Below are 16,274 nucleotides of genomic sequence, written 5' to 3' on the forward strand. Positions count from 1 at the left end.
TTATGAATTAAAACATGCTTTTTTTCTTTAGTATTTCAGCTTTATGCTACTAAAATGACATTATTTTTCCTTTGACTTTTTTCATTAGATTACAACTTTTTCTCTTAACATTTTAGCTTTATTCTTAGTCAAAATCATTTTGACAATTATATATTATTATATAATAATAATAATGCTTTTGACATTTTTTACAGTTGTTCTTATAACCCCGGGCCACACTTTGGACACCTCTAGGAAGCAAAGTGTTTAGATAAATCACAAATAAATGAGTTTGGGGTCCAGGCCGCATAATGTGAAGTGGATTAAGCGAGCTGGCGCTGAGGACTGCTGCAGGGAAGAAGCCAACTCAACCCAGACCCACGCAACAATGAGCTGATGATTAAATTGGGCGTTAAGCTGAACAAGCAGGAAGCGGTCCAGATGGAGAAACTGGATGCTTGACAGTTCTGGGCAGGAAGAGATGATGCAGGCTAAACAAGATGCTATTCATTAGCGCCGGGCCTGAGGAAGCCTGTGAGCAGCTGGGTCTGCTGTCTGTGACTCACGTATCGAACAGCTGCACTGACACTTCCTGAAAGGACGGCAGTAACCACGGCGACTGGGGCTACAGAACGATAATCCAAATCTGACAATGTCACGTTTGGGCACATACACTGTGTTCCAAATGATGACGCAAATAGGATTTTAGTGTCAGAAACATCAAATGTTTAGTTTTTCATTGAAATGCATGGATGGCGTTGTGTCTTGGGGCTCTTTGGATGACTGATATCAATCTCTTACAGTACTGTCATAATTAGTTTGGATGACTGATATCAATCAATCTCTCACAGTACTGTCATAATTAGTTTGGATGACTGATATCAATCTCTTACAGTACTGTCATAATTAGTTTGGATGCCTGATATCAATCTCTTACAGTAGTCCTAATTAGTTTGGATGACTGATATCAATCTCTTACAGTACTGTCATAATTAGTTTGGATGACTGATATCAATCTCTTACAGTACTGTTATAATTAGTTTGGATGACTGATATCAATCTCTTACAGTACTGTCATAATTAGTTTGGATGACTGATATCAATCTCTCACAGTACTGTCATAATTAGTTTGGATGACTGATATCAATCTCTCACAGTACTGTCATAATTAGTTTGGATGACTGATATCAATCTCTTCCAGTACTGTCATAATTAGTTTGGATGACTGATATCAATCAATCTCTTACAGTACTGTCATAATTAGTTTGGATGACTGATATCAATCTCTTACAGTACTGTCATAATTAGTTTGGATGACTGATATCAATCTCTTCCAGTACTGTCATAATTAGTTTGGATGACTGATATCAATCTCTCACAGTACTGTCATAATTAGTTTGGATGACTGATATCAATCTCTTACAGTACTGTCATAATTAGTTTGGATGACTGATATCAATCAATCTCTTACAGTACTGTCATAATTAGTTTGGATGACTGATATCAATCTCTTACAGTACTGTCATAATTAGTTTGGATGACTGATATCAATCAATCTCTCACAGTACTGTCATAATTACTTTGGATGACTGATATCAATCAATCTCTCACAGTACTGTCATAATTAGTTTGGATGACTGATATCAATCTCTCACAGTACTGTCATAATTAGTTTGGATGACTGATATCAATCTCTTACAGTACTGTCATAATTAGTTTGGATGACTGATATCAATCAATCTCTCACAGTACTGTCATAATTAGTTTGGATGACTGATATCAATCTCTTACAGTACTGTCATAATTAGTTTGGATGACTGATATCAATCTCTTACAGTGCTGTCATAATTAGTTTGGATGACTGATATCAATCTCTTACAGTACTGTCATAATTAGTTTGGATGACTGATATCAATCTCTTACAGTGCTGTCATAATTAGTTTGGATGACTGATATCAATCTCTTACAGTACTGTCCTAATTAGTTTGGATGACTGATATCAATCTCTTACAGTACTGTCCTAATTAGTTTGGATGACTGATATCAATCTCTCACAGTACTGTCATAATTAGTTTGGATGACTGATATCAATCTCTCACAGTACTGTCATAATTAGTTTGGATGACTGATATCAATCTCTCACAGTACTGTCATAATTAGTTTGGATGACTGATATCAATCTCTCACAGTACTGTCATAATTAGTTTGGATGACTGATATCAATCTCTTACAGTACTGTCATAATTAGTTTGGATGACTGATATCAATCTCTTACAGTACTGTCATAATTAGTTTGGATGACTGATATCAATCTCTTACAGTACTGTCATAATTAGTTTGGATGACTGATATCAATCTCTTACAGTACTGTTATAATTAGTTTGGATGACTGATATCAATCTCTTACAGTACTGTTATAATTAGTTTGGATGACTGATATCAATCTCTTACAGTACTGTCATAATTAGTTTGGATGACTGATATCAATCTCTCACAGTACTGTCATAATTAGTTTGGATGACTGATATCAATCTCTTACAGTACTGTCATAATTAGTTTGCCAGGTGAGCCCAATTAAAAGAAAACTACTTCAAAATGATGCTCCACATTATTCAGCACGCCACAGGTTGCAAGCAATATGAAAAAAAAGTGACAAAAAAGTGTCAAATATTGCAATGCCTCGCCCAAGGCATGAAAACATTCAATAATTCACAAAAACGTTCGTATGGGGAAGAAATTTGTGGCTGATTCAGACGACAGGCGCGACTGTGCTGATAAAGGCGTAATGAGAAAGCTTTCTGCCAGACAAATGTGTGGAATCACGAGAGCACCTGCTAAAAAGCCATTACAAAGCAGAGCTGGTAGGCCCTTTATCAGGGGTCTCAAACACAATTTACCTGGGGGCCGCTGGAGGTAGAGTCTAGTGAGGCTGGGCCGCATCAAGTATTGGGAGTTACCTCACGATATCACACGTGATACATGGCTCACAGTAACAATAATATCTTGATACAGTAATAGAGGGAATCAAATCAATAAATAAATCATTTCACAGTTTATATTTTGCTGCATTCAGCTGGGATAGGCTCCAGCTTACCCGTGACCCTAATGAAGACAAGGTATAGAAAAAGGGTGGGACTTTTTTACCACATTTTTAAGGGACTCACTCACTCTTAGTTCCGTGTAGGCTGATGTGTTCATCCTACGAGTAACGCTGGCTTGTCGCTCGCTGTATTACACCCATCTCTGAAGACAAGCCCCGGGCCGCAAAATGTGACTCGGCGGGCCGCAAATGGCCCGCGGGCTGCGAGTTTGAGACCCCTGCCCTTTATGGTCACTGAAGGTGTGAAAATGACCTCAGCAAAGTATGTAGAGTTTCTGACCACTTTCTTCATGATCCAATATGAAGAACCAAAATGGCCTTCCTGCATGATGCAAAGAATACCTACCTCTCTGTCATTGGAGAGAAACCCATGGTTTGGCCCCCTTTTTTCCCCGAACCTCAACACAATTGAGAACCTATGGAGCAACGTCCAGCAAAAAAACCTATGAGGGTGGGAGGCAGATCACAACAAAACAGCAGCTGTGGGAGGCTATTCTGACATCTTACAACGAAATTCAAGCAGAAACGCTCCAAGAAGTCCCAAGTTGAATGTAAGAATTGTGATGGGATCTTGTGATCTTGTGGATCTTGTGATGGGATCTGAAGTTGATGACTTGAAAATTATGATGACTGTCATTTATACTGACTAGTTCGCAAAATCATAGAAAAATAGCATTTGCATAATAATTTGGAACACGCTGTATTGACACCTTTTCCTTCTCATCACTGCGGAGGGCTTTCATCTAAAACTTAACAAAGAATAGGAGACCACTGAAGAACACAGAATGTTGGGCACATGCAGCCACAGTATGGACCAGCACGTGGAGTGTGTGCCATCTGCAAGGGAAGGTTTTGGTTTTATCAAGTGTTTGCTTCCATCTAGAGGTCCATTTTTAGTATTTCACCCTCACCAACCACAATGGCTGCCCGTGCTGCGTGCATCTCTCATCTCTTTGTCTCCCCCTCCAGATACCTCTAGAAGCATTCCGACGCCCGGGACCGACACGGATCCCCAAGCCAAAAGGCTGCACATCTGTGAAAGGGCCGGGCACCAACTGGGCCTTGCAGAACAGGAGCGGGTCACTGCACGCTCCTCTCAGAGACCAGGCCGGGCACACGCCTGCAGCACACAGAGACAACAATCCAAACCTCGCCAACCGCAGACTCTAAAGTCAGAGATTAACGACAGCTAAAATGCTGCGAAAAGTGTCTGCTTTCGGTCATTTAGCACTTCTAGAACAGCACGGTACTGTACTGTACATAAAAGACTACCTGCTGAAATAGAATCCTGACAATCTGTAAGAATGTTTATCAGACACAAAACCCATGTTTAGAGAATCTTTTAGTTTTTTTAAGGCAAGTGGCAATAATGTACATAAATGTGTAAAACTGGTGTAGCTGCTGCACACTGCTAACCTACCAAGTGTGTTTCTTCTGGTTCAATAAAGATTTGTTTTTCTACCTTGAACATAAACGTCTCATGTGCGTCATGAAATGAATGCACTCTGGACAAAAGCTAAATATGCTAAAGGGATCATTTGCATGACATCCCCATCAGCAGTGTGGTGCGTCAACGATGACTTTCCCCCCACTTCGACCCGTGAGCCCAGTTCTGGTCGGCCGCTGCGTCACGAGAGAGTTAGCGTCGTAGCGGTCTTCATGTGAACACTGCGAAACACACAACAATGGACAAGTCATACGAACGAAAATAACAACATTGAGAGGTTTTGTGATGCCGTCGCCCCCGGTGGTGCTGGAGGAGGTGGCCGGGGACCGGGAAGTCTGGGCTTCCCTACTGGGACTGCTGCCCCCGCGACCCGGACCCGGATAAGCGGAAGAAAATGGATCAGTAGATGGGGTCTTGTGATGCAAATGTATTACTCTTCTGAACGCATGGGAAGCCAAACTCTTCACTTATTGTGTTGACTAATATTTATGCCCTGCGATTGGCTGGCGACCAGTCCAGGGTGTACCCCGCCTGTCGCCCGAAGTCAGCTGGGATAGGCTCCAGCATGCCCCCGCGACCCTAATGAGGATGAAGCGGTATAGAAAATGGATGGATGGATGGACTAATATTTACATTTGTTTGGTGATCTGGAACATTTAAGCGTGACAAACATGCAAACAAGACATCAAAAAGGGGGCAAACACTTTTCAATCCGCTGCACAAACTGTTTGTTCATGTCAGTGTGGCTGTGTGGAAACACCCTGGGAAATCTCACTCCCTGATGCCTTAAGAGCCGTGCTGGACAACAAGTTGACAGCTCGGGCTTTTAGCCTGTTGCCTTGCCCTGCTCACTTCCATTTAGCGGGTATAGAGTCCAGGTCGGCTGAACCGCACGTGTCACATTTCAGAGGCAGGTTCACGAGAAACACGACCAACCGTTCCGGACCTTTGACGCTGATAACATATGAGGTCAACTTGAGAACCTTGGAGTCTCCAACCACCCTGCCTCAGTGTCAGGTGGAGGTGCAACAAGTGCGTCCGTTTGCTGCTGATCACGTCATCGACAGAGCTGTTTGCATGGCGCTCCTCAGCACGCACAGGAAGTGGTCCATCTCCTCTCCGTGCTCTGTGGCACACACCCACGACCGACAGGGACCCTCCAGAACAAAGGCGTGTCTCACGTCTAGACAGGAAGTAAGAAGCGCTTCAAGAAAAGGACAGCAGCAGCATTGAATTTATCGACTCTTTGTGTGATCGCTTACAGCGCGAGTGTGAGATCTTTCTCACGACCAGGCTGGCGAGCTCTACGGAAGCCATGAACGTGTGCGTGCTCCTGTGTGCCACGGTGAAAGGCGTGTGCCGCTTTTGCCTTCGCGTCATCACCAACGCATCAGTGAACAGGAAGAGGCCAATGTCTGCCACGTGCTCGTAGGTCCTACGACATGTGGGCGTGCAACATCAGCATCCCTCCATTGTGTTGGCTATCAACATCCTGCATTGATTATGGAATTCACATTCAGTACCAAAAATAGGGCTGTCAAACGATTCAAATATTTATTTCATTAATCACATTTGGGCCACAGTTAACGCATAATTAATCGCAATTAATCCCATCGCAGTGTCTGGAGACATTGTGTGTGAGCTGGATGGGGGGGGCACAAAAATGAGGACAGTGTCCATGTTGATTTTGATAATTAGTTTTCTGGAAAAGTGGGAATTTGGGGGAAAATGTACATTTTTTAAAATGTGAAAAATGGGTAGCCTTAATGTGTGGATTGTGGTGAATGAATTGTTAGAATTGGTTGAAAAATGTTAGTTAATGTAATTAAGATCAACGGAAATTAGTGTTACGGAAAAGTGGGAATGTCAGGAAAAGTTGGAATTTTTGGAATGTGGAACGATTTGATCCTTGAATGTTTGAATTGGTTAAAAAGGAGTTAGAAGACAAAAAATGGCGCAATAAGGCTCCCACTGGCGGATGGTGGCTGTGTTCATTTACTGCTTTTAATTTGGTGTTCTTCCTGTCACAGTTCTGCACAATACATCACAAATAAGATGAATCAGACCTCTGTCATCTACGTCTGTTACGTGCGTGTTGAAGATATTTCCCGGTAGTAATGCTAGCGAGAGCTAATGCTGTTTAGATCCATTGTCATTGACACAAGCCCTCAAATAGCCGTCCTCGGCTATGCCTGCCCGTAATTAGTAGCTCCTAGCCCAAATTTTAGTTAGCAGTTCCAAGCAATAATTGGCAGAGAGACGGTTTGCATCTAAAAAAACACTTGTCAGTGGAGACACTCGTACGCCACGGTACCACTGAATTCATGACAATGACAACATTTTCTTTGCCCATTTGTGCTCAATATTTGTTCCCGCTTCTGGCTTCACATCAGCTGCCATGCCGCTGCGTTTCCCGGAGGGGCAAACAGGACGTGCGCAGATTAATCGCTCAAAAGAAATGGTGCCGTTGAAGGAAACTTCCGCGTTAACTTTGACAACCCTAAAAAACCTCAGTATGAAACCTGAAGTCACCACCTGAGAGGCTCTGGTATGTCTTCATTGGCGCTCCGGAACATAGCGGCATCCTGACTGGTTATCAGATGCCGGCTTCCCTCCCTCAGACTCTAAAACACACAAAAATAATTAAAGAAAACAAACTGCTCGTTCGAACAAACATGGCAAAGAGACACAAATGTAGTTTCACCGGACAGCCTTCTATCATCTTTTGGGTTTCCTCCAGCAGCCGGTCTCGTTCACAGTTGCGCTTCAGCTGAAATAAGACAAAACATCTTTGTCAGGTACTTCCATGCAATCACAACAGTGTGTGTGTGTTTGCATTGTTTTACGGTTTGGATGAACTGCGTGTATCGCTGCAACGTGTTGAGGGCGGAGGAGAGGTAGACGTGATCAGGGTGACTTGTGGGTGTGTGCACAGTCAAAGCTTGCAGCAGAGTTGTGTACTCCTGGATCCTCCACACGGGACACAGCAGCAGCTCCTGCAGACTACATGGGCACAGGAACACACACATGAACACAACTGCACACGCACACACGCACGCACGCACGCGTGTCATTGCCACAGTCACCTCAACATGTGTGTTGTCAGAGTTCTGTCAGTTCTCTTCAGGAAAGCTCGGAATGCCGGTTTTGATTCCCTGCACTGAGACACACACACACACACACGCACGCAAACACACACACGTACAATACATTATTATTGTACAATACTACGTGAAACAAACTACAGTCGTCCCTCGTTTAGCGTGGGTCAATTGGTTCCAGACCAGACCGCAATAAATGAATTTGCGTTAGAATAAAGAATTCAGTGTTAACTGGAAAAGCACTCGGAGAGCGCAGACCTCCACCGAGTGCCATAGTTCCCCCCATGCTATCAACACCTAGCATGATAGTGCTAAGTGTTTATATGTCTACCTGTGAAAATAGCTAAAAATGCTAGTATGCTAATGTTAGCATGCTATCATGCTAACTTTCTTCTTTTGAAATTTCTTCTCGTAATTAGGACTTTATTTCGATAAAATTAGAGCTTTTAATCTAATCAATACAATTTTCTAAAAATTACAACTTTATTAGTTTAGTTTTTTTGTTTCTCATAATCTTTTGACTTAAAAAAATAACACCTTTTTTCTTATTTCAAATTTATGCTACGAAAATTACATTATTTTTCCTCACTATAGTGAAATGATGTCTTTTCTCATTAGATTACAACTTTTACTCTTAATATTTTTACTTTATTCTTATAAAATTACTACTGATTTTTGCTGTTGCTGCTTTGTTTTTACCCCTTCGTTTTTTTGTGAAATTATAATTTTAGAATGTGTCGCCGGCCTCACCTTGGGCACGACTGGTCTGTGTTATGTTTCATTCATGTCTGGTAGGTCTTCTTTTCTGTTATTATGTCTACGACATTGGGTAATATGAGTGTAAAGATGACCATAGGAGTGTCGTTTCACATCTAGAGGGCTCTAATAATGTAAAAAGCCTATTTGAAGGTACTAAACCGGTTTTCTATGTCTTATTGTCTGTTATTATGTCTACTATATTGGGTAATACGGGTGTAAAAGTGACTATAGGGGTGTTATTTCATGTCTAGAGGGCTCTAATAATGTCAAAAAAGTGTATTTAGAAGGTCATAAACAGGTTTTCTATGTCTTATTGTCTGTTATTATGTCTACTACATTGGGTAATACAAGTGGAAGGGTGACTATAGGGGTGTTATTTCATGCCTAGAGGGCTCTAATAATGTCAAAAAAGTGTATTTAGAAGGTCATAAACAGGTTTTCTATGTCTTATTGTCTGTTATTATGTCTACTATATTGGGTAATACGAGTGGAAGGGTGACTATAGGGGTGTTATTTCATGCCTAGAGAGCTCTAATAATGTCAAAAAAGTGTATTTAGAAGGTCATAAACAGGTTTTCTATGTCTTATTGTCTGTTATTATGTCTACTACATTGGGTAATACGAGTGGAAGGGTGACTATAGGGGTGTTATTTCATGCCTAGAGGGCTCTAATAATGTCAAAAAAGTGTATTTAGAAGGTCATAAACAGGTTTTCTATGTCTTATTGTCTGTTATTATGTCTACTACATTGGGTAATACGAGTGGAAGGGTGACTATAGGGGTGTTATTTCATGCCTAGAGGGCTCTAATAATGTCAAAAAAGTGTATTTAGAAGGTCATAAACAGGTTTTCTATGTCTTATTGTCTGTTATTATGTCTACTACATTGGGTAATACGAGTGGAAGGGTGACTATAGGGGTGTTATTTCATGCCTAGAGGGCTCTAATAATGTCAAAAAAGTGTATTTAGAAGGTCATAAACAGGTTTTCTATGTCTTATTGTCTGTTATTATGTCTACTACATTGGGTAATACGAGTGGAAGGGTGACTATAGGGGTGTTATTTCATGCCTAGAGGGCTCTAATAATGTTTTAAAAAATCATATTTACAAGGTTGCAAATAGGTATTCTATGGTCTAACTACAAAAATATTCAAATTATAAATAAAAAAGCATTACACAACTTATACACTTTTCAAAGCTGTAATCTTTTTTTAAATGCTACACTACGTTGATAATTTTATCGACACATTTTTTTAGACCATTTTTGCATTAATTGTCATGAGGTGTAATTCACATTTGCACCACCAGATGGTACTCAGGTATAGTGTACCTGTGTGAGACATTAGCTTGACACAGAAGTTGCCTTGTTTGTGTTTGCAATGTAGCCAACCACACCGCCTGCCAGCGTGCACCATTTTGCACCGTTTTGTTTATATTTGCCCAACAAACGCCTCAGTAAGCGTTGACTGTCGGGACGAAGGCTCCTGCCTCACGAGGCTAACTGCTAAACCCTCTGTGCTTCACTCGCTCGTAGCCCCGCCTCCACACAGAGGCTGGGTTCATTCCACTATAGAACCGAAGCACACAGACAGATGCAGAGTGAACCCGCTTGTCATAGAGAGACGAGCAGATGAAACACACGCATACACGCACATGTCCATTTATTGCGGGTGTCGTAACTATCCACCTGTTTTTTTATCATTTGATGAATTGATTTATCGATTACCGTGACAGGCCTCGTGTGGAGTGATGATTTGGGACAGCTTTCTTGTACTGCAGATAGCTGGCAGGTGTTAAATGCTAGGCTAACAGCATATGTTCACGTTTGAATATAAGATATCAAGAAACTGAACGTATATTGAATAATAAGACAAAATGAACCTACTGCAGCTAAGCTAACATTACCTTGTCGATGGTGCTGAGGGCGGTTGTGTAGTTGTTGAAGTAGTTTGTGTACACTCTGAGCTGTGCGCACAGTTCCTGGCACGCATCTCCAACACACTGCTCCGCACCCCACTGCTGAAGCCTGTTTGCTAAATCCACCTGGAACCCCCTGCGACACGCAGCCACACAAAACGTTCGCAGAGACAAAAACAAACCAATGAAGCTAAGATTGTGTGTTTTTTTTATGTGTACCTGTTGAGGTCCAGTATTTGTGCGATGGGGCTCAGGACGACGTGCACATCAGCAGAACTGAGAATGGCTCTGTTGGAGTTGAGGGCTGCTGCCAGAGGCTCCCGGTACGCCTTTTAGCACAGAGAAGGGACATGAAGCAGAGGAACCCACTGTGGTTGCATACATGAAACGCATACAAGAGTGATACCCTCAAGAGGAACGCACCTTCTCAAGAGCTTCCAGTCTGCTGATGTACAGACGCTCGCTGTGATGTAGCTCTCTGGCGACGACGCCTCTCCAGTCCAACTGAAAGCAGATGTGAGCCAAAGATGAAGACACAGCTCTTCTCTGCTGGAGGAGATAACACAACACCCACACCTGAGGGGGCGCCCGCATCAGAGAGACATCATCTGTTCGGTTTGCCTCTCTGGTCTCCTTTGCACCGTTCCAGCTTGTCAAAAAGGTGGCGAGAAACTCCAAAGGTCTCGTCTGAGAATGCAAGTACACACGCGTGTGTTCGCACACCAGTAAGTTGCTTGATTAGCTCAAGAATCAACTTACATCTTCCTGTTTGCTGAGAGCACCGAGTCCCTCGGTGAGCGCCTGGGTCAGGTCTTCAGGCAAACAAAGATCCTCAAGACGAGCTTTCTCCCACAGAGAATGACCTGGAAGATCAATAGAGGTAAAAAAAAAAAGCAACAGATACACACAAGCCTGAGAGCTGCAAAACACTCACCCAGAGCTCGACCCCGGGCTTGAAGGCTGGCCTGCTGCAGACGAGGCTCCAAGCATCTTCTCATCTCGCCCAAAGCCTCCTCCAACCACTGGGTTTGTCTGCACCAGCCCTGCAGGACTTGCACACTGACGTACTGAAGCGCCGGGCGTCCTGGTTGCAGCTCGGCGAGTGTGCCGGCCCCCATGCTACCATCAGACCACTCACTCAAGACTGAGGATCGGAGATAAAAAACACGTGTTTTGTTCCTTGCTAACTGAATGTTCTCATAGCGCACGTACAGCCGTACAGCCGCGCTGCAGCACGGCGGCGCAGGTGTGTGACTTTTTGGTTAAAATAAAAAATAAAGAAGAAAAAAGAAAAGAAAATATTTGATAAAGATACTTCAATTCATTTGTTTTATTTTAGTAAACACAATTTGTTTTCTATCCATGAATTTTACTGAACAAAATAAAATGAATACACTGAAAAAACAATTAAGAAAAATATTTTAATTATGTTATTTCACTAAATAGGGCTGCACGGTGGTCTAATGGTTAGCACGTTGGCCAACACAGTAGCAGCCTGGAGATGGGAAGACCTGGGTTGGATTCTCCCTTGGGCATTTCTGTGTGGAGTTTGCATGTTCTCCCCGTGTGTGTGGGGGGGTTTTCTGGGTACTCCGGCTTCCTCCCACATTCCAAAAACATGCAGGTGAGGTTAATTGGCGACTCTAAATTGTCCATAGGTATGAATGTGAGTGTGAATGGTTGGTTGTCTATATGTGCCCTGCCATTGGCTGGACACCAGTCCAGGGTGTACCCCACCTGTCGCCCGAAGTCAGCTGGGATAGGCTCCAGCATGCCCCCGCGACCCTGATGAGGAGAAGCGGTATAGAAGATGGATGGATGGATGGATGTCACTAAATACAGATTTTATTGTATTTTCATTTATTATTTAATTATTAAATACAGTATTTTATTTCCCTCCGAAAATAGCCTGTTTTTTCCTCATTCATCTACGTCAGCAATCGTTTATCATTATAATGAAATGTGCAGCATTTATGTGCCACCGTTCAGAAAAAAACACACAACCTCTACACGTCTATGACTTTATGCTTCACTGATTTTTTTTGTCAACTGGTGACGTTTCACTCTTTGTTCGGCGGTCCTTGAATGTACCATAGACGCAAAAGTGAAACTTATGTAGAAGTGCTACTCCGTGACTGACACGGATCCACGTGTTGATGGATTATCTTCCATTGTCATTGACTGGTGTCGAGCACCTCCACATGTTCAACGTGTTTCATTGGAGGTGTTTGTGTATGTGCATGTTTAAGTGTATGAGGCATTTTGATAAGAGAAGGTGAAGGTTCTCGTGCTGAAGCTATTTTCATTTTGCCAAGAGTCACTTTCATTGCAAATGTTGACCTGAAATCAGAGTATCAACCTAGCAGGAGACACTTTCACGGGCTTCTCAATTACTTTTCTGCATTCCAAGCTGGGCTCTACTGTGTCAAACTGTAAGACGGTGGCTACGGGACTCACTATTCTGGAAACTTCCCGTGGCGAGGCCCATGGGTGCCCAAACCTTTAGACCTGTCAGAGCGGCGAGAGTCTTCATGAGCGCCACTCCCGGGGCTGGGGGCCAGGGTGTTAGAGTGGGTTAGATACAGAGCTGTAATCAAGCGGACTAACAAAGATCACCCACTCGATGCCGCAAGTGGCGAGAAGATGTCAATCCCACCCCCTTGATCAGCGGGGGCCACCAGAATGCACAGTTTTTCCCAGAATTCCCTGTGAGATGGAGTTAGCAGGGTTTTGTCTGACAGGCAGCAGCCTGTAGTGAGCAAAGTGGAGCAGAAAACAATGAAAAAACATGTTGGATTTTGTGCATGTTTAATATTGATGGAAAACATCCTAAACTCTCACTGTGAAACAGGTGGATTCCCTCTGTTCCTCCTGGAGCTAACAGGCCGAGTCTTTGAACCATGCGCCCGGAGACGGCCCTCTCCACCTGGGACAACAGCGCAGAAAGGGTGCCTCTGTGGTCGTATAGAACCACAACCACTTCCGGCTTGGTGCCGCTCAGCACCAGCTGCATTGCATGTGAGGGAAACAAAAGTAACCGTTGTCAACATTCCATCTCCACCTTTAGTCACGTCTTCCTCAATCACCTCATAGGCAGGGATTCTATTGGAGACCAGCAGCAAGCGGGTTGCAGGATGGGGTCGATGAGCTTGAAGCGGTGCAGGTGCGGAGGTGAAGGTGGCCAGCGGGCTGCTGGCTCTGCACCGAAACAGCAACTCAGCTTATTAACAGTTACATTCTTGAGGATATGAGAGACGTAACCAACATACAGTGGTGTCAAAAAAGTGTTTGCCCCCTTCCTGATTTCTTTTTTTTTTTTTTGCATATTTGTCACACTTAAATGTTTCAGATCATCAAACAATTCAGAGGTGGACTTGCTGGTGTGTTTTGGATCATTGTCCTGCTGCAGAACCCAAGTTGCTTTCAGCTTGAGGTCACCAACAGATGGCCGGACATTCTCCTTCAGCACAATTCATGCTTCCATTTATCACAGCAAGTCTTCCAGGTCCTGAAGACCGTCACACTACCACCACCATATTTTACTGTTGCTATGATGTTCTTTTTCTGAAATGCAGTGTTACTTTTACGGCAGATGTAATGGGACACACACCTTCCAAAAAGTTCAACTTTTGTCTCATCAGACCACGGAGTATTTTATCGGCCTGTAGCATATTGCAGAAATCAATTTTAAAAATCACCAAAAATGTGAAAAAAATCAAGTCAAAGGGTTAATGTCATGACAAAAAGTTCAAATGTTGACACGAGTGACTAATGATGCAAAGCTGTGGCTTTAAATACAGCACCAGTCAAAAGTTTGCAGACACTTTTTCATTTAGTAGGATGGCAAAGTGTCTCCAAACTTTTGACTGGTAGTGTGTAGATTGCGTTTATTTTTTAGGTTTTGTACAAAATGTAAAAATATATAAAAACATGACAGTGGTCCTCCCCTGAGGTGGGGGAGTTAGTGCCTGCATTCATACTTGAACAATGCTGGTGCCAGCAGCTCATTCAGTGGTTTGTACAGATAAGTAAAACGGCAAATGAAGGTGCATACTTAGTACTGTAGATCTATTCATGTTGCAATCTGACCTGCTCAACATCATGACTCCCTCGGAGCTCAGGGCCCTGCTTGTGCTCAGACTGAAGTCTGGAGGTGCAGAGGTTCTGAGGGACAAGGACGTTCTGGTTTGGGTGCTACCCCCTCCAGGTTCCCCCAACTTTGTGCTGCTGCTCCAGGCTTTCCTGTTGGTCAGTGATGTTCCTGCAGAAAACAGCAGCATGGAAAATATTTGCTGCTGTGTTACATGGGTTTTGTTGACCTGTACTCACTCTTCTCCTCTTGAATCTTCGCTCTGATAATCTGCCTGACCATCCTCTCCTTCAGTCTCTCTTCTACTTCTTCCGCAAGCTCGTCACACGGCTGGTTGAGGGTCCCGTATTGTTGCGCTGCCTCCCGAGGGGTCAGCCGGTCCAGTGTGTTGACGCAGGAGATGTAGTGGTTCTTCCAGGCACCAAACTCTTTTTCTCCGGGTGTGTAGGGAAGAAACCAGCCTTGCCGGATGCAGCGTCCCGCCCAGAGACAGTCCTAAGGGGCGATTGATCCAACTCAAGGATCAATCAATTTAGGATTCTGCACTTTTAACTTTTTCACCTGTTCAGAAAAAAATCTCCAGTGCCAGCTGACTTGGGCAGCGGAGCAGAGATCCAGAGGGGACAGGAAGGACATGATGTAAAGCGACAGGAAGCGGGGCAACACTGCTGTCAAATCCACTCGAGACACTGGAAGTGTTTCAATCAGCAGATCTCCACAGTACCTGTTCATGCATTTCAGATATTTTGGTTTAAAAACCACACACGTGGCCGGCGCTCCGCTCTATGAATTTCACAGGTTTTACCTGAGCTGAGGCTTGGTGCAGCGTGTGAGCACGGACTGCAACATGTGTTTCCTCTGCCCGTCTGTCCACAGGTCAAACCAGTGCAGCACCAGCTTGATCCTCTCCTCAAATAACTGCAATCACACGTTTGGTACAACTGCGCGATATCATCTATTCCAGCTCTCAACACCTGTATCGAGTCTTTAGAAATAGCAGATATTTTTAATAATGCATTAAATTGATTTAGTTTGTAGTCTCTACTGCTCGGCATCATTCTTGGTCTTTAAATATTAATTCAACATAATGTTCTTTGTTAACTCGGCTTCTCCTTCTTCACGTGCGAGATTATGATGATACATCACAGTCGGTACGTGTCATTTTGAGACCTTCTGACCTGCTTGTTGCCGGTCTGGTTCTTCAGCGGGGTCCAGCAACTGAAGCGCGTGTCCGAGGGCCGGTTGTGCGCACCCCGGTCGGTCCCACCGCTCTTCCACAGCTTCACCGAGTCATTGTGAGCGTTCAAGTTGTTTTCCATGGATGACGCCCTCGGAGAAGCGGAGTGCAGTTCGGATTAAATCAGCAGAAGTGAGTTTTCCAATCCACGTAGTTTACACACGATGAGGTGTGGTTGGTTAACATGGTTACGCATCAACACATTCCATCACTGATAATCGACGCCCCCTGTAGGCAGCATCCGCGACATTACACCGGGTGAACACACTTTTTGAAATGATTCATTAGGAACAGTCAGTGCGTCAACTAATCGGCACAATTTTTTTTCCCTCATATCGTTCCATTTTAAATTCTGAAATTAATATGGGAAAATGTTCAAGGTTCCGATTTGTTGAACACTCCTACGGCGTAGTGCCAGGCTATAACCACAAGGGGGTGCTTGGAGAACGTCTAATAAACGTCATTATAATACTGTACTTCCACACCGAGAGCTTCGCATTTTAAACAATAATACATTGGCTTAGCAAATAATAAAAATAACAATGATATCTTTTAAATTATGTAAACAAAATTGAGCTGGAAGAACGATCTTTTCTCTTAAAAAAAAAAAAAAATTACAGTAAATTACCTGCATACGTCAGGGG

General features: G+C 43.3%; 2 protein-coding genes across 6 annotated transcripts in view; one reads left to right on the top strand and one right to left on the bottom strand.

Annotated features, from left to right (window-relative positions):
• Nucleotides 1–4,597, top strand: part of filip1l (filamin A interacting protein 1-like) — a 44,675-nt gene extending 40,078 nt beyond the window's left edge. For 4 of the 5 annotated variants that reach the window (XM_054780313.1, XM_054780320.1, XM_054780329.1 and 1 more), the window contains one exon: nt 4,049–4,593. In XM_054780313.1, coding sequence (XP_054636288.1) covers nt 4,049–4,249 — 201 coding nt within the window. In that variant the 3' untranslated portion in view covers nt 4,250–4,593. Of the gene's footprint in view, nt 1–4,048 lie in introns of all 5 variants that reach the window. The other variant, XM_054780305.1, reaches the window with a different exon arrangement.
• Nucleotides 4,598–4,786: 189 nt separating this feature from the next.
• On the bottom strand, nt 4,787–15,791 carry LOC129183277 (epithelial cell-transforming sequence 2 oncogene-like). Its single transcript, XM_054780354.1, is given in 20 exon segments — nt 4,787–5,709; nt 5,789–5,961; nt 7,062–7,150; nt 7,231–7,296; nt 7,373–7,529; nt 7,613–7,686; nt 10,292–10,515; nt 10,518–10,632; nt 10,727–10,990; nt 11,063–11,166; nt 11,238–11,447; nt 12,761–12,879; nt 12,881–13,052; nt 13,145–13,310; nt 13,390–13,501; nt 14,393–14,564; nt 14,633–14,888; nt 14,955–15,117; nt 15,199–15,311; nt 15,572–15,791. Coding segments are annotated over 20 exon segments (3,021 nt in total). The 5' UTR covers nt 15,713–15,791; the 3' UTR covers nt 4,787–5,578.
• Between the last annotated feature and the right edge of the window lie 483 nt (nt 15,792–16,274).

Source organism: Dunckerocampus dactyliophorus, chromosome 1 (genome assembly GCF_027744805.1).
Source record: "Dunckerocampus dactyliophorus isolate RoL2022-P2 chromosome 1, RoL_Ddac_1.1, whole genome shotgun sequence".
Lineage (NCBI taxonomy): Eukaryota > Metazoa > Chordata > Actinopteri > Syngnathiformes > Syngnathidae > Dunckerocampus > Dunckerocampus dactyliophorus.